The sequence below is a fragment of the Castor canadensis genome, chromosome 15, assembly GCF_047511655.1.
Source record: "Castor canadensis chromosome 15, mCasCan1.hap1v2, whole genome shotgun sequence".
Lineage (NCBI taxonomy): Eukaryota > Metazoa > Chordata > Mammalia > Rodentia > Castoridae > Castor > Castor canadensis.
This window is the reverse complement of record NC_133400.1, coordinates 79629343-79655548: the sequence shown is the minus strand read 5'-3', so window position 1 is coordinate 79655548 and position 26206 is coordinate 79629343. Positions and strand designations below refer to the sequence as shown.

The window sequence follows — 26206 nt, the reverse complement described above, 5'->3', positions numbered from 1 at the left end:
AGGAAGGAAGGAAGAGAATGGTACTACTCTAGGAGTATGGAGCAGGAAGTAGTAGGGGTGAAGAATGTGTAGAGAGATTCAGTGCCCAGGACATCACAGCTGACGGAGAGCGAATGGGAAGAGGCTCAATATGCCCAGGAAAAAGGAGTTTGAGCAGCAAATGGGAGAGAAAGTAAAAGAATTCAGAGCTCACAGCAAACTTTGCTATAGCAAGCCAACGTGAGAGACTACCTTAATGAGTTAAAAATAAATGCCAAACAATTGCATACAACTCAAGAATGCTTATCCCTCTTGGTTTGCCATTCACAGTGAAAACAATACATCTAGTATATTGTTAATTTTAAATAATCAGATATGCCATAATCTTTAAAAAGTCTTTTTAATTTTTTTCAGCTCAAAACATTAAAGGCAAGAATGGTATATACAGCCAAGACTAAAGAAATTACACTCTGCATTCAAAAAAATAAATGCACAAATACTGATTCCATACACTCAGTGGAAACCAAGAAAGCCAGCTTGTGCTGAGTGGCACAGGCAGGGGTCCAGGATAAGGGTAGCTGAGTTCTGTCCAGTGTGATGTCTGATGGCCCCACAATGGAGCCAATGTGCCCAGTCGACTCAAGGCTTTTCCTTCTTAGCTGTGCCACCTTAACTGGAATGCGGATGGGCGGACTGCGTACTCGGCATGAAATTTTATGAAGACCTGATTTGAGGAAGCCACAAAGGGAGCTATGCTAGTGTCCTGTAATTGAAAAGAAATAACAAGTTACATTTTCCAAAACTGTGAACGTTCTCCTAAAAATGTTAGCCTAGTTTTTTTTCTTTAGGTACTATATAATGAAGCTTTATAGAATTTAAAGTGAACCTGCATATATTTCTGGAAGTAACTGTGCCAAGAATTAATGTAGATTCTTTACAAAAGAATATTTTCTAGGGGTGGAAGATTGAGGAGGCATGGCTACAGGCTTTCTCCTTGGTGTAATGAAAATGTCTTATAAGTCTTTCACTTACTACACTTTCAGAATCTTTCAGATTCTGAAGTTAAAGTGATGCAGAATTCCCCCATAACCAATGACATTCATTGTATTGTAACATGAAACATCTTCAAATTCTTGTGTAGCTTTTATCTACATCAACAATGTTAGTGGCTACTTCCACTACCGCTCCATATAAACTGACTTTGTTTTATATCTTTCATTTATAAAAACTCATGCTTTATATAAAACATTTATGACTTAAGGAAATTAGTGGTACCTTTCATTTAAGAAAGAAAAATATTACACATAAAATTGTATCCACACTTCTATAAGAGAATGTAAAGTGGGAAAAATACTATGAATACTAACAGTTTAAAAAAACTGACACGCCTAGTTATATACTTTGATTTAATGTGACATTGAGTTCCCTCTCAGTGTCTCAGTTTCCTTTATCTGCAAAACCCAGGATAGATTTGCTCTTTCTACCTCACAAGATATCACTGCTAGGATCCAGTAGGATTGAATGTTTAAAATACACACACGCACACCACACCATACAAATGTAAGGTGATTGTATTGTTAAAATTATCTCTTTTCCTCCCTTTTGAGGGATTTGTATATTTCAGTGACATATCTGAGACCTAGTCATAGCTTCTAAATCTGCTGTATGGTACCTCTTCTGGGCTTCAGTGCATAGCAGTGACAGTGTACCTACTAGTTCCATGATCAAAATTTTTCCCAAGTAATTCCTTCTGTACATAGAGACACAGTTACCAAAGCATTTATTGATGTGCTCTCTGTAGTAGTGACAAGTGGAGTCACTTTTTTGTGGTACTGGGGTTGAACTCAGGGCCTCTACCACTTGAGCCACACCTCTATCCCTGAGAACTAAACTTTTAAACAGAGGGGATTTGTTAAATAATTTTAGATGTATCCATGCAATGGGATACCATCAATGATCAAATCCAGTACAGCAAAAATATGTGTTTTTATTGATACGATAAGATGTTAGTAACAGACATGTTGGAAGGAAAAGAAACACTAGCAAACAATATAAAATGTGACTTAAGACAGGTGCTAGGAGGAAATGTAGGGGAATTCTCAAGGTTTTAAAAATAATCTGTTTTCTGATGCTTCAGAAAATTTCATTATCAAATCTTAGAAATAAGTTATATGTTTAAAATTCTCTAGATTTCCACTGATATAATTGTCCAATTTGACCAAAAAGCCATGTGAGCAAAAAACAAAACAATTAGAAACAAATCCCCCCTCACTACAGTCACATTCACTTGACAGCTCTAAGAAAGTGAGAGGGCAGTAAGGGCAGGTACCCACAATATTGCATCAATGTCAGATTTGTACTCAATGTTTAGGGAGGACCTATTACATCGGAACTTTTCAAAAACAATCACACTATTAGTCACCATTTCTCAAAGGTTTTTTAAAAAGAAGTCGATGAAATGCAGCCAGCCATGTATCCCAATTTTCTATAGTTCTATATATCTAGAAACAAACATGAGTATTCAACCCAGGAAGATGTGATGAGATCAAATAGGAAGGGTTTAAAAAAATAACCTGCCTCGACTCCTCCCCAGACATTGTGGATTGGTAGGCTTGGCTGGCAAATGGACGTTTGTTATGCCAAGTAATTCCATGGGTGATTCCAAGGCAGTCTGTTTTGACTATTAGTAGTTATTTAATAACTGTGTCCACCAGGTGGCTCTCATGTTCCCCAAATAGAAACTGAGAAAACCAGTACTGAATTTGCTTTGTGTTTTGTACTTTGCACATGACCAGCTAAGTTACCTTCATTGTTTAATAAGTAGGAATCTGAAAACATTGGTACTCACTCCTCCGCAGTATGGCCCAAAAGGGGGAGAGTTGGCGTCTGGTCCATTATAGAGTATGAGGTAGTTGTGGATACAGGTTCCAGGATCGTCGATGCTAATAAAGAAAAAGCTGACGGTGACAATCCTTCCAGCAGGAGCTGTGATGACCCATTCGCAGTGAGTGTTGTTTGGGTAGGTGTCAGGATAGCCAGGGCTGGTGAATGAGCCACTGTCCCCATAAAGAGTCCCACCGCAGCCTGCAAGGGGAGAATGACCAGAGGCTCCATTGGCAAAATATAAAGCATCCAGTCTGCTTTTGCAATATAGAAGGCAATGAGACTGCTTCTATTTTCTTAAGTGGCTGAAACTTTGCAAGAACAGCAGAGGCAGAAACCCTTCTTCTTGTTCCTTCTCTGGGCTGCCTCTGATAGCCACCACCACCTCCCCCAGCTCCTCAGCATATTCCTTTCCCTGTATGTCATGGCCAAGAGGCAACTTCCTCTAGGACTGTTCTTTGCAATTTGTGGGCTGGGAAAGAATGGAAACACAAAGAGCGTGATGAAGTAGCTGTAGGGGAGAGTAAAATTGCTCTTTTATCATTTTTATTTTGCAGGATTTCAGGCATTTGGGGACATTTCATAAAAGTTTTCCTGCTCTCTTGATTTATCATGTTGAGGTGACATAAGTTTCCTTTGGCTATTTTTATAAAGTCAACAAAAATGGAAAAAAGTACTGACTACCCCGAGAAAGCAACATTCAGGTGTGCAGAGAAATGACAGAAACTAAAAGGTGCACAGCTGCTCATATGTACATGCTGATTTGCTAATTGGGCTTTCTGTTTTTTTTTTTTTTTTTCATTAAATTCTCAGAGAACTATTTGTTGATCAAACCAAAAGTCAAAAGTCTGACCAAACAGAATTTATAGTTTTGTAGATCATATAAGTGCTTTATATGTATATGTATATATTCTTTTATGTACACAGAAAAAATGAATAAATATAGAATCTTTAAGACAATACTTTCATTGTTACAAATCTCTACTATTATCAGAAAACTACACACACCTAAAACAATAAAGTCGCTGTAATTGTATTTTCTATTGGATACCTTATGCTTATCTTACCTATACCACTTCCCCTTACAAAGTGCAAATGTCTTACCAGAGGGCGATGAGGTCCAGACGATTTCATATCCATGATTGGAAATGGCACTGTTGCTTTTAAATTGCAGGTGTAGTTCATTATTTTGAGAGAAAATAGGATTTGGCAGCAAAGTCCCACAATACTTGCCAAGCAGTGGTGAGCTGCTGTCACTTCCATTTCTTACCTACAAAAATGAGTCATTAATTATTCCACTCATGTTATACCTCCTTCTCTAATTTACCATTGCTGCACATTAACATGTGAAACAACTGGAATGACTTTTATTAAAGCTTTGCATTTTATGAAGGGTTTTACAAAAATACATGCAAAGGGATCAAAGACCATTTACATTTGGATTTGGAAGTATCTGTTAACCTATAGTAATTCAAACACCAAGGCACATGTAAACCTGGTCTGCTTACAGTCACTGTACTTTATTCATTGTTCTCTCTCTCTCTCTCTCTCTCTCTCTCTCTCTCTTTCTCTGGGTGTGTGTATATGTGTGTCCCAATGAAAAGTGTCAATTACCTGTGAGAAAAGTACAATGTACAAAATATAATAAAGTTCAAAACAAAGGGAGTTTCTATATAGAAAAAAGAAACAACTCAACAAATCTTAAAAAAAAAGTTCTGGCTGTTGTTAGTTCTTTCTTTTCAGCTCAAGGTTTTTTGGGTCCCATATAAAAACAGGAAGTGAGTCAGTAGGAATTCAAGTTCTGTCCTCCAGCCTGGTTCCTACTGTGCATTCTCAACTAGCCCTACTCAGAAGAGCACTTGCGGCTCCTTCAGGAATGTTTTCCAGGCAATGTGTACTTGAGACTAGCTCGATATGGATAAGTGCTAATTTCACTGATTTATGAATTCAATATCTGAGATGATCCTCCATTGCCTTTATAATTCCTCAGTTTACGTTTTGGCTAACTGATGGTTGTCACAGAGCTGCTCCAGAGGGGCAATGCTTGTCTTGCTGGACTGGGTTGTGCTGAGCTAGAGAGAATCCTTCCAGGCCTCTGTAGCAGTCAATAGGAGAGAACAGCGCCATTCTGGTATTTGTTGGTGGGTTATTCTGTTAAATGAATAAGCAAAGTGGCCCTGGCCTAGACAGAGCAGCCAATTATCTACCAGTAGATAGAACAGCCATCATATTTATGAATGCTGGATGGCCCAACTTGGCTTTGGGTCTCTTTCCCTCTGCGAAAGAAAGGAGCAAGACATTAATTCCCACTGACATTGCTAACAGCTTGTCATAGTCACTTTTCTCTTCATAGAAATGGTACATAGAATGGGACAACTGAGAGTAGAGGCATCTCTGGGACATTAGAGCACACTGAAAGGAGAAGCTGAAGGCACCAAAGACACATGCAGACTTCAAATGTGGTCTAGAGCCTGCCCCTTGCTGCTAGCAAGGTAGTCAGAATCCTCAGAAGAAGGCTGGAAGTGAATTAGAGTACTGTGACACTGACCTAACAGGATTATTTATCTTTTCTCCACACTCCAGTCCTCTCCTACTTCTGCTCTACATTTCATATAAATATTTGGATTTTCATAGTGGGTAAACATATAAGTTTGGACTTAATACCTGGACAGGGACAAACAACACTGTAACCTCTTTATTTCCTCCTGCTACCTATACCTGCTTCCTGTTTCCTGTCATGGCCAGTATTGCTCATGAAAACACTTTGAGCTTCCTATGGAATTTGTTGTAGTATGTGTTAAAGATATTGATTAACAAAGGACTAGGATTAATTCCACAGAGGAGAGCTTTCCAGGATGATAAAACTCTGCATAAGGAATCACGTGGAAGTTGAACCCATATGCAGAGGCCATCCTCCAGGACACAACTCTGTCTTTCTTACTAAACTGTGAGCCTCCTGAAGGCCTCGAATATATCTTGTTCCCAATTGTACTTCCAGTGTCTGGACTAAACTGTGCTTGATAAATGTTTATGGAATGGAGGAATAATGCATAAATTAACAACACTAGAGAAAATGGTGAAAAATTCTATGTGATCCATCATCTTTCTAAATAATACATTGAAATGATATTCAAATGCATGTTACCTCCAAGAAATCATGTGAGCAGTCACTTGAGTCTTCTAAGGCAAAGGAATGAAAAAAGAGGGAAATGGAGTGGCTGGGTGGGGCTGTGAGGACAACAGTACAATCCAGGTCATTATTATAGTTATCCGGCCATCCTGGACTCTTCAGATTCCCAAATGACTCGTTATATTGTCTGTTGCAATCTTAGAGAAAAATATTCATAGTTAATACATGCATCCAATCATTTAGTACTCTTTCAACTTGACATGGATAATGTTTGAAGTCCATTAAATTTGAACAAACTAGGAAAAGTGAATTCAGTCTCTTCATTTACCTTTGAGATAAGGGAGATCTGAGAGATGAAAAGAACTGTACCTTGTGCAAGCACAGTACAATGGCTTGTTAGCACCAAACATCCCCAGGGTAGAAGGAAATAGGAGCCATTCCTCTGAAGAGGAACACTCAAGCAACCTTGAACCTTCCTGATCACTTGGAGGTATGTGTGGCTGTTTTAGACCTTTTATAGACACAAACACTCTTACCTCCCAATCACAGATTTGCACAAGGACTTAAATCCTGTGGTGAATTATCTGTTCCTAGAACTGAAGAATCATTATTCTTTACCAGTTTTTGGTGAAAAAATATCTAAAGTAGTTTTGTTTGCTTGATTCAAAGGCAGCTTTAGTTTTAATGAAGTTCAAAATAAACATTAACCAAAGTGTTCTCTGGAAACAAACTTCTCAGTTTCAGTAATCAACATTTTCAAAAGGCCCTGTGGTTTCTACAAAACAGTGTCCTAAGGCAGAGTGATTCCCAACTTTGTGAATATCCTAAAAATCACTGAACTGTCTGTCAAATTTAAATAGGCACATTGTATGATATTGAAATTATATTCTCAATAAAGCTTTCATAAACATGTATGGTGATTCCAGTATATGGCCAAGTGAATAATTAATAAAACAGCCAGTATATTTTAAATTAGTTGCATTACATTTATATTCACATCACCTCTTCAGGAACTGACTTTTGTAATTGGCTGAGTTGGGCAGGTTCTAGTTAAGAGTCTCCACTCATATAGGTGTGGGTTACCCTAACAGACCCCAGCGTACTCAGAGCAGTCACTCCTACATTAACTGTAATCATGGCAGATTTTCTGGAATAAAGACGACCTTCCAGGACTCACCTGCAATCTGATAGGCAAAACTCACTTCAGAGTTTCTGTTTAAAACTTCAGCTTTGAAAACAACAATTACAGTGCTCATTGAAGAATAAAACACTGGCACTGCTGAAACATTTGTGCCACAGAACTGAAGTCTTGAGTTTCCATTACTCTGAAATGAAATGGAAGTCAAATTGCATGAGATTTAGTTTCAGAAGAAAACACCCATACCAAAGTAAATCCCACATAAAAGGGTGACATAAATATATTCAGTCATGGAAAGTAGCTCTAATACTGGAAGTATTCTGCCATAAGATTCATCTTTGGCCTTGGAATTGACCAATGTTCAAGAGAGGTAAAAGATGGGTAACAAAGTTTCCACTGAAAGCATGAATGGCCAGTTCCCTGGAGAAAACAAGACTAGTCCCTCTCTTGCCATGTTATTGCTAAGGCCTGGGTCCTTGTTCTGAGCAGAGCCAGGCTGTGTGAGCTCACTGCAAGTCTCCTGCCCCAGCTTTTTCCACAGTCCTGAGCTCCATAAGACTAACCCAAGGTTATTCCCCTAGTCCAGCACTCACTATCCTTTAGCAAACGTAACCAAAATTGTGAAAGCCAAGAAGGCAACTGGTGCTCATCATGAAGTCCCTGCTCCCCCTAACACAGGGCAGCCCTCATCCCCTCTCAATGGTAAATGCAGTCAGATGCCCACCAATTCCTGCACAATACCAACTTATATGAATCTCAGGACATTGACAGCCTCCAATTGCACATTTGTCTCTAACACCTATAGTTCTTGGGTACTTTCTGAAGGCCTGTGCTCCACCTCTTCTTGCAGACTCCTGTTATTGAGCTGTACTTCTACACTTACCTGATCCCACTAGCTCCTACTCTTGGTCCTTTCTTAATTCTGTCTGATGTGTCCTTCGAACTTCAGCTGCATTGTTAACCCCCTGTTCACATCCCTAGCCTTTCCATTTTGTGGTCTTAAGTGAAACCTGGGTCTCCAGTGGCCATTCTTTCACTACTCTCAACATTTCATTCAGTACAAATGATGGACAGTAGTGTGGAGGGTTTGTTCATGTTCCTCACTCCAGCATCCATCTTTTGAACCCATCCACATGTAGAAATAATCTACAGGTGGCCAAAAAGACACTCTGACCTTTCTCATCATTTTTTACCTACTTTCCTCCTGGTTATTTTCTCTTCATTTATTAAACACTTGGGGTGTTTTAGCTTTGACTAGTTTTCTGCACCCCAGTTCTTTTCTGAAACCTGGATGTTTGGAGTGTTTTTACAGATAGTCCATTAAACATCCTCACTTTGAACTTCTTAATACCAGTGATGCTCATCGCCACTTATCATGGTAATCCCAGATATTCCCAGACTCTCTACCAGGTATCCATCACTCCATGAGTTCTCACTTTCCATATTCCCCCTGGTTAATCTCACTACTCTCATTATTGCAACTACCTATCCACATGATGATGATCCCTAAATATTTGTGTCTTCTAACATCACACCTTTATGTCCCAAATGTCTTCTTAACATCTTATCCTATGGGAAATAAAGACAGTCTCTCCCCCCACCTTTTTAATCAAAACATCACTTTCTCCTTTTTTCTCTCTTATATCAACTTGAATATAGTCCCACTGGACTGATGCCAAATGGTCTCTTGACTGATTTTCTGCCAATTCAATTCATCCTAAACACAGGCTTGCAACCACAGACGTGTTTCTCCAAGCATGGCTCAGGGATCTCTGGCATTGGTAACAGAACACCAGAGATGCTCATCAAGAATTCAGATTAAGTGGTGCTATTTTGGAGACTCAGTTTCTAACTGTGGGCCTCAGGGGTATGCACTTTTAAAATCCATCTGGATGATCCTTAGATACATGAAAGCTTGAAAGCTCCTGCCCTACAGGGTCAAGTTCAAGTTTCTCAATACACCTGAATACAGGGTTTTGTATCTATTGAAAAGCACAAGTAACTCTGAGAATTTATTTAGTCATTCCCTCAAATTTTGTAAATGCTAGTGAAAAGGTCACTAGATACAACAGCTGTTACCTCTGGTGAGTCCTGAAACTCTAAGTAGTTCTGTGCACAGTCTTGCGAGTGCAGCTGTAATGCCCACACACTTATCTTGACCTGATGATGGAGTGGTGCCTCAATGACCCAAGTACAAGTAGAAAATGGGAGGCTGGGGTTTGACAAATGGGGTGATGAGATATTTTGTGGGGTCCGCATTGCATTGTAAGTTCCACCACAAGGCACTAAGGAGGGAAGAAAGAAACAATGGAGATATTTTGCTCATGTCTCATTGCATACCCAGTCTTTAAAAGTCTGCTTTCCCAACTCTCCCGGCCCAGCGGAGGTATACTTACCTCATTCTATTAAGGACTACAGGACAGACATCTTTGACTAAAGATTGTACCAAATTTGTACCGCAGATTAAACATAGTAAATAACCCATTTAGTAATCAACTAAGATAGTCATTAAGTTTAGTAATTAACATTGAGTTTATATATAATAAGCATGACATTCATTCCAGTGCATAAATATGCATGTATTTTATAATATTTTAAAATCTCAGTATACTCACTGTCCACAAAGGTATATGTAACATTAAATCCTTCTCTTTCTAAAGTCAGGTCACTGATGAATTGAACTGTCAGGGAGTTACCAGAAGAGATAAAAGGAGCAGGTACAGTGGAATCACAAAATGTTCCAGCCAAGTCAGCATATTCACTCCTCCCATCAAATATCTGAAAAGAAGTCATTTGTTGGTTCTCCACTATTCACAGAGGAGATGCATATTTTATATTAAACTGGATGTGAAGTCACCATAGGTCATGATTAAACATCTTTATGTTAGTGTTCTTATATGTTTATTTGTTTTGCTTTGCTTTGCTTTGTTTGAGACAGGTTCTTGCAATGTAGCCCAGACTGGCCTGAAACTTAAGATCCTCTTGCCTCCAACTCCTGAGTGCTGCCATTACAGGTATGTACCACCACACCTGGCCTTAGGAACAGAATTGGGATTGGATCAATAATATTATAATGACTTTTAGTTAAAACCTGGTATGACTAGAGAAAAGGTTAGATCAAGAAGAATTAACCTAGAAGGTAACACACATGCACAGGAAATTAATGTGAATCAACTCCCTGTGTAGCTATCCTTATCTCAACCAGCAAAAATCCTTGTTCCTTCCTATTATTGCTTATACTCTCTCTACAACAAAATTAGAAATAAGGGCAAAATAGTTTCTGCTGGGTATTGAGGGGGTGGGGGGGAGAGGGAGGGGGTGGGGGGGAGAGGGAGGGGATGGGGTGGGTGGTAAGGGAGGGGGTGGGGTTAGGGGGGAGAAATGACCCAAGCATTGTATGCACATATAAATAATAAATAAATAAATAAATAAATAAAATTTTAAAAACCAAACAAACTTGGTATGATGCCTAACTTATCTTTTTGGGGAAGTAATATGTGATTTAAAAAATAAGGTGACATTGGAGTCATCAGACCCAAGTTTTTTACCTTTGCCTGGTTTATCATTGAAGACTCTCTTTGGACCTTCCTGATTTGATTCTGCTCTTGTCCCTATTTTAAGACTGTTCTCCAAATGTCATCTAGAGAGGGTTCTATGAAAATAAAGTCAGGACCAGGATCTGCCTAACTGCTTCCCATCCTGTCAATACAGAAGCCAAGGCTGTGACAATAGCCTTCAAGACCAAATAGAATCTGCTCTCCTCCCCACCCCTGGCCTTTCTGATCTCATTTCCTGCTGTCTCCTTGTTCACTCAGTCTCTGGAGAAACCCAGGCACAGTCAGGCTTCATAGTGGTTGGATTTGCTGTGTTGTTTGCCTGGATTTTCTTCTCTTGTATCCATATATTTAGTTCTCTGACATTCCTTCGGGTATCACCCACTTCTTACTCAGATGTCACCACTACTTACTCAGATATCACCCACTACTTAAGTTAAACTCTCCCAACATTTCCTGTTTCCTTTCTTGCCTGATTTTTCTTCAGGGAAAGTATAACCTTCTACATACTACTATTTAACTTGTTTGTTTTATAGACTTCCTCCCTAAAAAGAATGCAAATTCCATAGGAGCACAGATTTCTGTCTGTTCTGTTCACTGCTACATCCCCAGATTTAAAAAGTGTCTGTTACCTAAAAAAAAGTGCACCACAAACACATAGTAAGTGAATAAGTGTTTGATTCTTCTCTCCCACCACTCTCCTGTCTTAGCTTGTGTTACTGTGTCAAAATACCACAGACTGGTAATTTATAAACAAGAGAAATTTATTTCTCTTAGTTCTGGAGGCTGCGAAGTCTCCAGAATTAAGAGGTTGCGTGTGGTGAGGGTCTTCCTGCTGCTTCGTGACATGGTGAGAGGCCTCGCATGGTGAGAGAGGTGGATCACAGCTCAGGTCTCTCTTCCTCTCCTTCCCTCAACCTACTCTCTTTACCTAACTCTAACCACTTCCCTAAGACCCCACCCCCAAATATCAACATATGAATCTGAGGATTCTGTCTCTAACACATGAGTTTGAGGGACACATTTACCACTCCTCCCCAAACCATTCACCCAAGTCTCTTTACCTCAATAAATGACTCAGAGGATCCCATGTCCATCACTGCCACCACCATCTTTCTCCTTTGCCTGTGTAACATGCTCTTCACAGATCTAATTCCACAGAGCATCTACTGTATTCGATACCAAATTGCCAAAGTGTCTGTGAACTTAAACCAGAGTGTTCTCCCGTTCTCCCTAAAATGCTCCAATGGTCTCATCTTGCACCCAGCATAAAATCCCCACTCTTTACCTTGGTCTGCAAGCCCCACCTGATTGGCCTGCACCTCCTCTCTGCAGTCCTTCTCCACAGGAGGATCCTTGCGCAGGTCCTCTGCACTTGCTGGCAAAGGTCTTTCTTTAGCTCTTGAATGACTGACATCTCCTTGCCATGAGACCTTGACTCGAATGTTAACTCCTCAGAGAGGCAACCACACCCAATATTGCCCTCCTCCAAGTTCATCTTGTTTTATTTATTTTCATTTTAGTAAAATTAAATGCATCTTATCTATCCTTATTTGATTTTTCTAGTTTCCCTCTCAGCAAAATTGTAAGTCCCATGGGTGGGGAAAGAAGGGCTTTGGATTATTCACTGCAGTGTCTCCAACACCCAGAACTATTTCCAGCTCTGCAGACTTCTGCAAACATCCTAGAAAATAGTTGGGGGGTTGAGTTTCCTTCAAATGCCCTACTGGGAAAGTTATTTTTTTCAAGAAGTATTCATTGTATTTCTAAGATGAAGTTTCTGAAGTTCCAAGTATTGAATTCAAAACAGCAGTATAGTGAGTCAGAGACCTCAGAACAGCTATGTCAGTACACTATTTTAAAACGCTAGAATTCTGTAAAGTGGCTAGACATATCAAAATTAAAAGTAAAATACATTTACCACTAGATGGCACTGTCTCTCTTACATCAACATAATTTCAGTTAATTCGGAGCCAGAAAATTCTAACCCTTTCATTTTACAGAAGAGTATGTTTGCCAAGTTTGAGGTTATGTGACTATTTCCAATAAGTAGGTCAAGGTTTCATTATAATCATTGCTATCTTTATGATCACAATCTTCTTAGCATTTTTATTCCGTGTATTATACGCCAGGCTCCTGTGCCAGGTCCTATGTATACAGAGAAACATAAAACACTCTCTATACTTTCAAGGGGCTCATAGACCAATGAGAAGAAATGTCAATAAATTAAATATATGTATATTGTGTGTTTATGTATCTATTGGAAATCTCTATATAGATACATATCTATAAGCACACATACACAGACAAATATATACATATTGGGGTGTGAGTAATATATAAAATAGGGGAAAATACAAAAAACAGAAAAATGAAGAAAAAGAAAAAGTAAATAAAAGTAGGAAAAAATAAGTGCTACAATAAAAGAGTAGAAGTGTGTTGAGAGTCAGGGAAACTTCATGCAGACATTTGAACTGGTCCTTCAAAGTAAGTAGGGACCTTCCAGGTCTACAAAAAGAGCAAGGGTATCCCATGCAGTTGGAACATGAGTTTGGAGGACATGGAGTGATGAAATGCATGGCACACAAGTTTGATGAGATTCCTGGTTTGGGTGACAGAACAGGAGAAATGGGGCTATGTGTTGGACAAGGCTGTGAAGTTCCAAGGAGTTTTGATCTCACTCCACAAGAGTTCTAAGATCCTAATAGGGCTTTAAATAGATAGCTGATAAATCTGAAGGAAAATATGAGGGAAAAGCCAGGGCTGGATAGAAGGAGATGACAAACATGCCTGGTCCTATGCTGGCATTGCATTTGTCAGTCACTGTTACAATAAGGTCTCTCCTGAGTTGCAAGAGACACCTAGTGGCCTCTGGGAGTGTGGGCTCCCAGAATACTGTGTGGTCAAAGTAAAATTTACTCCATCTGCTCTTTCCATCTGCTCTTTCCATTCTTTGACAACGCGAAATCTCCACAGTGGGTGTTTGCAGGGCTGCTGTGCATTGTGTCACAGGGCTCCTGCTTCTGGGAGCCTATGCTTCCTGGCATAAATCCTGCAGACCTGGAGCTTGAATTATGTTCTGTGTCTCATACATGTGGTAAGTGCTAAGAAGAATTTTGTGCTTTCTCAACTGTTAAAACTGAAGTATTAGAATGTACTTAAGATTCTAGAGGAATTGAGCAGATAATTTAGTAGAAGACAGCCTCTGAGTATGAATACAAGATCCTGTACTTCACCCAGATAACAATTTGAGTGGTCAAAGAAATGGGAAAGAACTTTTTTAATTCTAATTTCTAAACTTTGAATGCAGAAAAGCAATTTATGCATTTGAACTTGGAATTTAATTCTTTTCAAAATGAACAATTCTGGAGATTAATTCCCTTAGGATTTTATCATTTAATATTTCTGAGGGGAATTAATAACAAGAGTACTGTTATATTCTCATTCGGAATATTTCTAAGTTGCATTTTAAGGTATCTTTGTGAATTCTCTGATCTTACTGCAGAACTTCTGATAAAGTCTGCAGGACAACATATCCGGGCATAATTTGGGATGGGAAAGAGAATATAGGGTGACTCTTCAGGTGTGGGGCTGAACTCTGATCTATTTCAGAACCTTCTGGGGAAAAAAAATCATATGTTAGTCCCAGGGTTCTCAAGAATAGCACAAAGTTGCAATAGTCAGAACCAGCTTGGAAAGTACAGGTATAGTCATAGCATTTTTGTTAGTCAGCTTTCTGGTGCTGCAAGAAAACACCTGCTTTAACCAGTGAGGAAAGGTTTGTTTTCATTCCTGGTTTCAGAGAGTTCAGTTCAAGGTTGCTTGGCCCTGTTGCTTTTAGCCTGCTTTTATCATGGCAGGAGCTCATAGTGGAGGAGGCCTCAACTTATGGCAGCAGGGAAGTGACACAAGAAAAAGGAACTGGCTGTATCCCTAATTGCTCAGCTTCCTTTCATTAGGCACCACCTCTTAATAGTGCTGCAGCTGAGAACATACCTTCAACTTATGGGCATTTGGGGGTTCAAGATATAAACAATAATGTTATTTTTTATCGTAATGCTTTTTTTTCAGTATTTGGAGCAATATCTGGAATAAAGTGGGTTCAAATTAACATTCTCTTAGTGAATAACTAAATGCACGAGTGAATGTATAGTAGTACGACCTCATATCAATAGGAATCTACTGTCTCCATGGGCTGATGATCTTCTCCCCACATATGGAGACCCTCCTTCTGCAGTGGCTGACCGCAGGCTGACCACTGGGTTAAGACAAAGGTTTTCAGTGAGATCAATGACAGCCCCTAAGGAGTGTTTCACACAAGTATAGTGGTTTTTTTTTTAATTTGTAACAGGCATTATAACAATAATTTGGGGGCTCTAGCTGGCATTTAGTGTGTAGAAGCCAAACCTCACAGGTGAAAAAGGAAGCGTTACAAAATGTTGGCTAAGAACAAGCCAAGTGATTGGGCTGAGGAAATGCTGGGAAACACTGGGAAGGAACCACTTGTCAACAGTTCCCCATTTCCTGGAAGACAAAGTCCATGAGGAGTCTACTGCTGACTCCTCTCAGTCACATCATGGCTGCCCCCCACAAGGTGACTGAACTGATAAAGAGTTTGGTTTCAAGAAGATGTGTAAGAGATCATGTAGCACACACCCGCTCCTTTCCTCCTTACTGTTGGTAGCCAGCCTCCTGAAGGAACCACACTTTTGTGATGCTCCTTTCAATCTTGTAGAAGATCACAAATGGAACTAACTTCCACTTATGATGTAAGACCCTGCTGAGCCCATTTGGGAAGCCTTTCCTGAATCCCAAATGAAGTCTGTGAGATTATCTTCTGCCCTACATTTCCACATTGCAAGCATAATCACCACTTTTGCTATGTTGTATAACAACATATCTGTCTACATGCCAGTCTCCCCCACTTGACTGACAGCTACTTGGGAGCTTTTAATCCTTGGGATGTGCCTTTAACCCCATGTCTCCAGTGTCAGATACAGTGCTGCCAAATAACTCCATGAAATGGTTGTGATGCCAATTTCAATAGACATCACTCAATGAAATACAAAATTCACTATGTACTGCTTTATCTTCCTTACCCTAGCCAACCCTTTCAGAAACAGCAGTGATAGGATTATCAATGAATAAGAAGATAATAAGATTGATGTTACTGGCAATTATTGGCATTATTTGGTTTGCATATCTATCTGTAGAGTTCAAGTAAACAAGCTTTTCTACAAAAAGCTTAGATTTTATAATCTAAAAGGGATTAAATGTTCCATTTATCACAAAGTCTCTCTCTCTTTTTCTCTCTCGCTCTTTCTTTCTCTCTCTCTCTGTGTCTGCCTCTCTCTCTTTTTTTTCTCTCTTTCTTACTCTAATGAAGATACCTCAAAATTTCATGTTTCAAGGGCTATTTTTTTGGTCTGTTAGTTACCAGAGGTTGGAAATTGAGGGAAACTGTTTTCCCTGAGTGTATATGAATAAAATTTCTTTTTTACAAAAAGAGGGTATTTTGTTTTGACGCTAGTAAACAACTCCTTGTTTATGATATTGCTGTTTCTGTCTAAGAAATTCTGACAATTACAAGTGCCTATATGACACTATCAAATCACACTCAACAAAAATGTGACTTGAGAATATATTCAACAAATTTCCTCCCAGCAGAACTATACCTAAGAATCCTACATGAATTGAGTTTACAACTGATATGTAAATCAATTATTTCTAATATTTTGAGAAAAGGAAATTCTAGAGCCTCCATGCCTATTTGGAAATACTCAAAGGGGAAAGAAGGAAATAAATTTCTAATCAACTATTTTAGGCACGATGCCAAATACTCTAATATGTATTATTTTTATTCTCAAAGCAGCCTTCAAGATAGGTACTGTACTGTGAGTCTTTTTACAATAGACAAAATGATAAGGAATCAGGGAGATTAAGATATTTGTATGGCAGCAAAATTGGGATTGATTTCTCATACTCTCTCTAAAGCTTATTATCTTTCAGTAAAGCCAGAGAAGCTCTTTAAGTCTTAAACATCAGTTTAGGGCTGTTGTGGACATTTTGGTCTCATTTTTGAAAAGAATTCAACCTGAGTTGACATTCTTGTTATCTCAAGTCTTTCATGAAGTCCCTCTGATCTGGCTTCTCTTCCAATATTTCATTAAAACAGCTGCCATCCAAAGGAACGAGCTTGTTCTTCATCTTAACATTTCTTGCCTTCTAATTTGCAATTTAATAGCACTGATCACCCATGCTTTGGAAAAGAACTTTCTTTTACTTTAGCAATACTACACTATTCCCAGTTTGGACATCGCTTTTCTGACTCATCTGTTCATTTCCCGGCCTCTTGTTCTCTCCAACTAACTTGCTGGGAACTGTTCCTGGAGGTGAGTGACAGTGGGGCAGTCTAGTATATGCTGTTTAAAAAGCACCCTTTCTTTTGACTCAAGCAATTTTCTGTTACTATCTCCTCTCTATTAATGGTGGTATTTTAGGGGCGCTCCTGCCCTTTCTCTGCCTGTTGCAATCCCTCTTATCTGTCTTGTTATCACCAACACTGGAATCTCCTTGTCACAGTACTCACATTTTTCTGGTGTCCTAGACATAGTGCTTGTCACAGTAAAAATGTCAGTGTGTAAGTATGTGCTCAAATATGTATTCCACCTATGACCTTTCCTTCCCTTTCTTTTAAAACTAATTTCTTTAAAATTTAGGACAATCTTAGGTCTTAAAAGTTTCTCTTGCATCCCTCTTGTCCTATCCAATTCCAGGCCCTTCTCAGTTACAAGTGCTCTCTCATAAGGGAATAGCCCACCAGACTATTCCCTTTCCAGTTCCTGCTGCACACTGTACCCAGGCTAGTCTTCCTTGAATATTACTCTCATCACATTACTGGAAAAACCTTCAATTGCTTCTTATTTTAGCTGTATAAAATCTGAATTCATTAGTTTGACTTTCAAAGTCCTTTTAATTTATCTATTTCAGCAATTTTATTTCTTGCTACTCTTCAGTCATATTCTGCTCCAATAAAGCCAGCCTTCATTCTCTCAAGACCATGCATGCATGCATCCTTTTTTGATGTTCATCTTGCCTGGAATTCTCTGCTAACTTGAATAAGTTTACCCTCATCATATTGAGTATTTCTTTTTTTCCTCTCTCCTGTTTCTTCTTCTTTTACAGTGCTGGGGAATTAACCCCAGGTCCTTGCACATGTTTGGCCAGCACTCTACCACTGAGCTACATCCTCAGCCCATTTCCTCCCTATTAAGTCTGCATACTCCTCCAAGTCTCTATCTAATGCATCAGTCAGAACTTAAATATTTATGATCCCAAACTGTGCATGGTGGGTTTGCATGTTTTATTCTTTAGTTTTCCAATTAGACTTAAGATTCCATGGAAAAAAATCTTACCATCTTTATTATTATTCCCAGAGAGTGTTGGAGTAGTAAATATTGATTGATGCTACCCAACATTTGCAATTTAAAGTAATTTAAAAATTATTTAGTAATAGAGAGTCCTTTAAGTATTGAAAAGTTGATTTCAAAAAGTTTTGTGGAATATAATGAACTGATATATTTTCAACACATTAACTGATTCTGAATATGTTAGTTGTACTTCACTTTTTTTTAACTCAGGATCTTGCCATGTAGCCAAGGATGCCTCAAACTCACAAGTTTCTTATATCAGCCTCCTGAGTTCCTGGATTACAGGCATGAGTCACCATGCCCACCTTTGTTTTACTTTTAATGGGAAGTAAGAACTAAAATATTCTCCATACATAAAGATAATATGAGAAGTAAATCTTTAATTTAAGAAATAGACAAATTAAGGGATGATTCTTTGAACTGTAGGTATTGTTATTTATTTTAGATTTTGCCAACAGTCCTTAAGTATTGTTCCCCATACAGTCTATCTTCCCATAGATCATCTCTTGAGAAGGCAGTGTTGAAGCAAATTGAATCTTAAAGTGATTTAGCCACATAAAATTTTTAAACCATCCATTCTAGAGATTAATTTGACATGAGGATACAGCATCTGTAATATTGTATGCTGCATCATCGAAGAACAAAACATTGTACAAAGCGGCAACACTTCTTTTTCAAGCTTCTATATGACATAAGTTAGAATACACAATATAAGGTCGATATACTTTCTATACACATATGAAGGTGGGATATTGAACCTGTTGAAATCATTATAAGAGGGGGACTAAGGTAGAAAGGAGAATAATGGAAGGGATGAACCAATTCAGGGTAATATATATCTGATGATTATACAGAGTTTCATTATGACATTTCCATATATATATATATATGAAACTCTCTGTATAACCTTCATAAATAGACAAAAATGTCTTTAAAAAATGAAGGACAGGAAAGTAAAACAAGTCCTGTGCAGGGGTTGGTAACAGTGGAGAGAGAGGGCATAAGGAAAGGATGAATGAAGGTGAACATGGTGGAAGTATTATGTTTTCATGTATGAAAATGAAACAATGAGACCTGTGGAAAATGTTCAGATGGAGAGGATGAATCTAACTAAGACATATCATTAGGGCTTTTGTAAATGTCAGAGCGTGTCCCCAGTTCAACTATAATATGCTAATGAATAAATAAAAAGATTACAGTCTTGGGTTTGTAAACTGTTATAATAGTCTTACCTTTACATAATCATAAGTGCATCTTTGTGAAATAGCTCTTGACTCCAAAGCAAATGTATTGAAGGTGAGTTTAATTAATTTGTTTTCAGGTGCAATTATGAACCATATGCAATTCAAACCCTTGTCATATCTTCCATCTGAATCAGAATCAGGAGAGACAAAGCTATCGGGGGAACCTGTCAGATAGCCACCACATCCATGCTGAGGTCCTGTTAAAACAAAAACACATCACTATGCAGACCAAGCAGAAAAATCTTAACTTTCACATGGAAGACTTTTCAATACATAGTTTCTATTTTTTGTCACACATGAACATTATGAGGCTGTTCCCAGAGCTTGGTCAGGTTCATGCAGGTGTTTTTTCCACTTCCCTTGATATCTGTTTTACTTACTTCCCTCTTTACCCTCACCACCAACCCGAGTCACCTCCTTATCACTGTGCAATTACTTCAAAGAGCAAGTAAACATATTTGGTTCTATGTGCATCTTTGGAAATGCTCATGTGGTTCACTCAAGTTTCTCTCAAAAAATCCAATTTTGTACAAAATCAAGTATTTTACATAATAAAACTGGCAGAAAATGTGAATACACTTTATTTTTATATTCTTCTTTTATGAATACTGCCAAGACTTAAAACTGAATTTATGAAGATTTACCCAACACCCCAAGAGAACTGCCTCCCAACAATTTTTTATTCAAATTGTCTGACAAAAAAGAGAGCCAAGAGCATTTAATACTGCAGTCAAGGTTATATTAAACCACATTCTATATTTGATTTTTTTTTCTTTTCCAAAATCAAGGGGAAGGGAAAGTTGAAGAATTACTTTATTAGAGAAAAATGGCTACTTTTAAATAAAAACTTTGTAATACTGAATAAAAACACAAAGAGATAAAGAATACTCCAAATGTGAGTAAGTGGTCTACTGTGGAAAAAATAGGGACAAAATCCTCTGAACACTGGATTTAGGCTAGGCAGTTGCCTCAGAAATGATGTAGGAAAAGCATAAAAAGAAGAAGACTTACTGACAATCTTGAAAGAAACAGTGAGGATGAATTGAGATCAAAGCAGTCATTATAGGAATAGGAATTAAATTGGTGCTCAAAGTAATGTTCATAAAGCTTGCTTTCTACATAAATACAGGTCATTACCAGTTCCAAAGTTAAATACCATTAGTCATCCATCTCTGTCTCACTCCAATTATACATCTGCTAACAGTGGGGCACTAAGATGTTGTGTTTGGATCTTGGCAGGAAATAAGAACAATGGTAGCCCTCCCCAACTCTGATTATGATGGACAGCAAATGTTCAGAGTTGCTTTCAGGACAGGTGCACTCTTTAATAAGTCACAACTGCCCTGTCCTTAGCTTCTAAGTAAGGTAAAACTATTTGCACAGTCAGCCATTTCCTGGAGTTGAAATGCTTCCAAAGGCTCAATCCCATAAAGTCTGTAGGACAAAATTACTATGAAGTCTAAGAGCAATGGACAGTGCTGCACTAATGTTGCTAATGATTGTGCTCAGGAAACATACCTGAACACAAAAGAAAGAATTGAAGTCTGACCAGCTTTTATGGTGGACTGGTATTTTAAAAAAACACTTAAGCTTATTGGCATGCATAGTCGAGAAGAACAATTACTTAGGGTAATGAGTATTATTGAAGTAATAGGTTTATTTATTCATTAAATGTTTTAATATTCAAGGAAGTATATTTAGGATTGAAGTGGGAAAAGATGAATGATAGTACATTAGAAGAAATTACATAGATAAATAATGATGATACAATTTAGAGGATGATAGATGTCCTAAAAGAATCAAGAAACATTTTCAAGTTTTATAAGAAAGGGAAAGTGACTTCAGGTTATGAAAATCTAGAATGCTCCAATGTGATGTTTGATCTGGAACTTGAAGAATAAGTGTAATAAAACCATGTAGAAACAGGATTAGGACTGACAATTCAAAGCTAAAGGAACCTCATGACCAAAGGTTACATGAACAAGAATTAATATTATATGCATAGGAAATCATAGTTCTGTGTGAAAATGATAAAGCAATAGCATGGAGGAAGATGATAGGATATGTGATGGAGGGTCTTAAATGCCCATCATAACAAAGCATTTAGACTTTATTCCAAGGATAATGGGGATCCACTTCCAAGGGTTTTGATCAGAGGAGTGGTAGAATGAGAATGCATCAAGTTTGATCATTTGTCTGGTTTGAAAAATTTGTCTGGTATCAGCATCTTACATAAAAGGGAAAGAGACCAGAGGAGATGAGACCACTTAATAGAGTATGGCAGGGCTGAGAATATAGCTTAGTGGTATAGCATTTGTCTAGAATGCACAAGGCTCTGGTTTCAATACCTATCACTTCAAGAAAAAGAAAATAAAACAAGCATTCACTGCCACAGTGTAAGCTGGAATGACAAAGGGCAATGAAGAGTTGAAGGATGACATACATTATTCTAATAATATATCTGCTCCCCAAACTAAATGTTATTTTAGAAATGTCAAGCTATAAATTTTACCACTTCTTACTTATTAATTGTTGTCAACAAATTAATAAGGGAAGAATGATAATTATACTTGGTCACAGTGAATGTCATTATGCACACTTTATATTATAATTGTAGTACTACTAATAAAAGTAATGTCATAAAGCAGACACACCCTTGTTCTAGGGAATCGCAGAAGAAGAACCCTCAAACTGTTGGAGTGTGCTGTCATAGCCTGAGTAGTGGATTGACTGCTCCTAATTCTTCAGTTCCTTGGTCTGTCAGTCTCTTTCTTTATAATGCAATAGAATGGACAGAGCAGTTTTCTGTTCATTCAGTGTTAGGCTTGGCCATATGACTTGCTTTGGACAATGAATATTAGTGGCCAAGATGTAGGCAGAGGCCTTGAGTGTGTGTGTGTGTGTGGTATTATGGCTAGGCCTTTTGTGCTCCTCTGACCATCAGAGACCATACCCTCAGGTAACTGCTTGTGCAAAGAGAAAATGGATTCATGTGGAGTAGACACAAACCTGGCCTAAACATTACAGCCAAGATCAGCCAGCCTGACACAAGTAAATTCAAAATATCCATTATAAAATAATGAAGATAAAATGAAGACATTGACCTTTGGATGGTTTGTTATACAGCATTATTGTGGTAATAGTAAACAAATAAAAGTGGATAGCTTGTCTGAGTTATTAAACTACAATAGAACAAGCACATCACTTACTTGGTAAAATACACACATAGCGATGGAGAACTGAAATTATCATCAGATAATCTGGCCCAAATAAGTCAAACAACTGAGGTGAAAATGCTATTATATGAATGAATAGAAGTTTACATGGCTTGGGAAGTGCAATCAATCTTACTGTTTAAACATGACATACTGTTCTATAGTTTTGATTCTCATGTGGCAGAATGGAATAGTAAATGTTCATGTCTTTGGGAGAATATGAAGAGCAACATTCACAAAAGAATAGTGTATGTGGCCAAAAAGTGTTATTTCCACATTACTATTTCAGTAATTAGTAATTAGTATTTCAGTGGCAGCAGGATATAATAGGAAGAACAAGGGAGAAATTCATGACTCTGATAAAAAGTCCTATATACAAGAAGTACATGTATATTTACTGTATCGATATTTTGAAATTATTCTTTTTTTCTGGCATAGGACATTTTAACCTTATTATGTCTGGCATCATAAATTTATCACCTCCCTCCTTATTACACATTTTTCTACCATCCAGACAATGCTCATCCATCAGCATCCTGATTCATCAATCAGGCTGTCAGAGCCTGGCTCTAATGACACACCCTATATGTGGGAACAAATGTCACTCTAACCTTTATCCCTAAACGGGAAACATTTCACTCAAAAGAGCCATTCCTTTAAAGAAAGAAAATGTTTTGGCTAAAGAACTACAGGAAATAGAAAGCCATAGTAAGTAGTGAGATCTAGGGCTAGATCTACTTAATTAAAAATGAATGATGGAATCCTAAATGATTTCCCTCCAATGACTGAACTTCAGAGTGAAGCTTGAGCCAGGATCAATCTGATAGAGGAAGAAGTTTACACCTTGAAGGTATTACTAGAGTAATATGGTAAGATGCTTTTTTAAGTAGTTATTTTGAGAATTGATATTTTTGTGGCTGACATTTTCTGGAGCTCATCGGATGGTTTCTGTCCTGGACTTCTACTATTTAGATGGTTGATGCCAGCTGAATTTACAGAATAAAGATCAGCCTGACGTCAGGCATTTTCCTGTTTTCCAGCAACATCTATGTCTTTAGGCCATAGTTAAGGGAGGCAGCAGAAAAGTGAAGGAAGCATAATATAAACACACTTGAAGCTGTTTCCCTACAAATGTGGAAGCAGACATGGCAACTTCATTCAACCACACAGGGATGCAAGACTTGAGATTCATAATCCTTGTTTTGAATAAACCTTACTGTGACTTTCACAGCTGCAGTACACAACTGCTCCAAACCAGTGAATTCATTTGAAAAGTTCAACCAGGCTTCAGATGAATCTGTTTTACTTTTTTTCTCTAAAAGTAAATCAAATTTATTATTCTAATTCCTAGCCCCACACATGGACAACAATATCTTAGGTATAATATTTATGCTATGCAAGAAATATCATTTTAATGGGTTAGTAACAAGATTTGTTTCTTTGTCTTGTGTTTAGCAACTTCACTCAATTTGACTCACTTTAGGTGCCCTAATTTGAGATTCAATGTAATTTAACTTAGAAGCTATACTTAGACACACAAAGTGTCTTAATAATTTAATCTTTAATATTTGGGAATCATAACACTAAAATATTAAAACAAAGGTCATTTACTAAAAGAAAAGCGATAGTCAATAGAAAAAGAGTAGGTCCTCAACTTATAATGGTTCAATTTATGATTTTTTTTACATTAAGATGGTGTGAAAGTTGTACATGTTTTGTAGAAACTTTACACTGAAGTTTGAATGCAAATCTTTTCTTGGGCTGGTGATATGAAATGCAGTCTTCCCTTCTGATGCTGGGCAGCAGCAGAGAGACACAGGTCCCAGTCCACCACTCCATCACAGTTGATCACAGGGTAAACAATAAATGCTCAGAGGGTAGTATGTTGCTAAAGTAGGACATTCAGTAGGTTAGGTGGATTAAAAGTATTTTCAACTTTTGATAATGTTCAGCTTATGATAGATTTATCAGAATGCAACCCCATTGAAAGTTGAGGAGCATCTGTATAAAGAATTGAGGAAAAGGAGGCAGGAGGATCACAAGTTTGAGGGCACCTAGGAAAGATTCTGTCTCAAACACAAAAAAAAAAACAAGGAGGAGGAGAAGAGGAAAGAAGAAAAGAAGGAGAGGAAGAGGAAGGAGAAGAGGAAGAAGAAGAAGGAGAAAGAAGTAGAAGGAGAAAAAGAAAATCATTTTACCATCATCTTTTTTTTGTATAATTTAGACATCACTAAAAACACATCTCTAGTCCCAGGGCATGTCATGAGAATCATTTTTAAGACTTTGAAATTTAAAAAATGATTAAGCAAAATGATCTGCTCATGTCAACTGATGCTAAAAAAGGAATTGACCAAATCCAGCACAAATTCATGACAAAGTCTCTCTGCAAACTAGGAATGGAAGGGAAATTTGTCACTTTGTTAAAGAACATCTACAAAATCTAATGGCAAATAGCAAACTTAGTGGTGAAAAACTAAAGGCTTTCCCCCTAAGATCAGAAACAAATTAAGAATATTCTTTCTTACCACTTTCAGGATAGTATTAGAGTTTTTACCAGTAATAATAGTCAAGAAAAAATATAAAGCCTAGAAAGAAAGAAGTGAAACTGTCACTATTTGTGGTCACTATTTGATCTTATTATCCATGTAGAAAATCCCAAAGAATCTATAGAAATATTCTTAAGAGATAAGAAACAAGTTCATCAAAAACTCAGGATATAAGACAGTACATGAAAATCAAACATTTCTATATACTAGCAACGAATATGTGGGAACCAAAACTGAAAACTATACTACATAATAATTTCGAAGAAAATGAAATGCTTAGGTACATAGTTAATAAAGTATATGCAAGATCTTTGAGCTGAAAATTGCAAAATGGTGAAAGAATCAAAGAAGATATAAATACATGGAGACATGTTTTTAAAGATTGGAAAACGCAATATAGTAAAGATGTCAATTCTCCCCAAATTCATGCATCAGTTTGATACACTTCCTATCAAATCTCCAGCAAAGTTTTTCTGAAAACATAAAAAGCTTATTTTAAATTTTATATGAGCTAGCATAGGCTTCAAATAGCTAAAACAATCAAAACAAAGAAAAATAATGTGAGAAGAATCACTATAAGCTATAGTAGTCAAGAAAGGGAACAGAATAGAGAACACAGAACTGGACCATACAAAAATGCCTACATGATATTTTTTAAAGGTGCCAAAGTAATTCAGTGAGGGAGAGGTAGTTTTCCTCAAAACAAAACAAACACTCCTTTCATTCTATGAAAGACTCTTTCAAGAGCATGAAAAGTCAAAGTATAGACTAAGACAAAATACTCACAAACCATATAGAAAAAAGGAAGAACTACTGACAATATATAAAGTGATCTCAAAACTTTACAGTAGAAAAATGATTTAAATCGGGACAAATATATGAGCAGATATTGCATTAAAGAGGATCTACAGATGAAAAATGGGACATTTGTCACACAGAATGGGACAAAAGCACAGAAAACTGTTTATCATTACAGAAATGCAAATTAAAATCTCATATGATGTTACAACGCATCTATCAGAATGGCCAAAATAAAACTGAACAATGATGTAGCTCGTTGTAGAGTATAGTACCCTACAATGCTATG

The 26206-nt window shown here is 37.6% G+C and overlaps 1 protein-coding gene across 1 annotated transcript in view; it reads right to left on the bottom strand.

Moving 5' to 3' along the window:
* Nucleotides 1-360: 360 nt before the first annotated feature.
* Cubn (cubilin) overlaps nt 361-26206 on the bottom strand; it is a 253945-nt gene continuing 228099 nt past the window's right edge. The window contains exons 60-67 of the mRNA XM_074056589.1: nt 19347-19555; nt 9746-9908; nt 9210-9415; nt 7170-7317; nt 6008-6189; nt 3967-4132; nt 2828-3063; nt 361-742 (exon numbers count right to left, since the gene is read on the bottom strand). Of these exons, the coding sequence (XP_073912690.1) occupies nt 635-742; nt 2828-3063; nt 3967-4132; nt 6008-6189; nt 7170-7317; nt 9210-9415; nt 9746-9908; nt 19347-19555 (1418 nt within the window). The 3' untranslated portion in view covers nt 361-634. The remainder of the gene's footprint in view (nt 743-2827; nt 3064-3966; nt 4133-6007; nt 6190-7169; nt 7318-9209; nt 9416-9745; nt 9909-19346; nt 19556-26206) is intronic.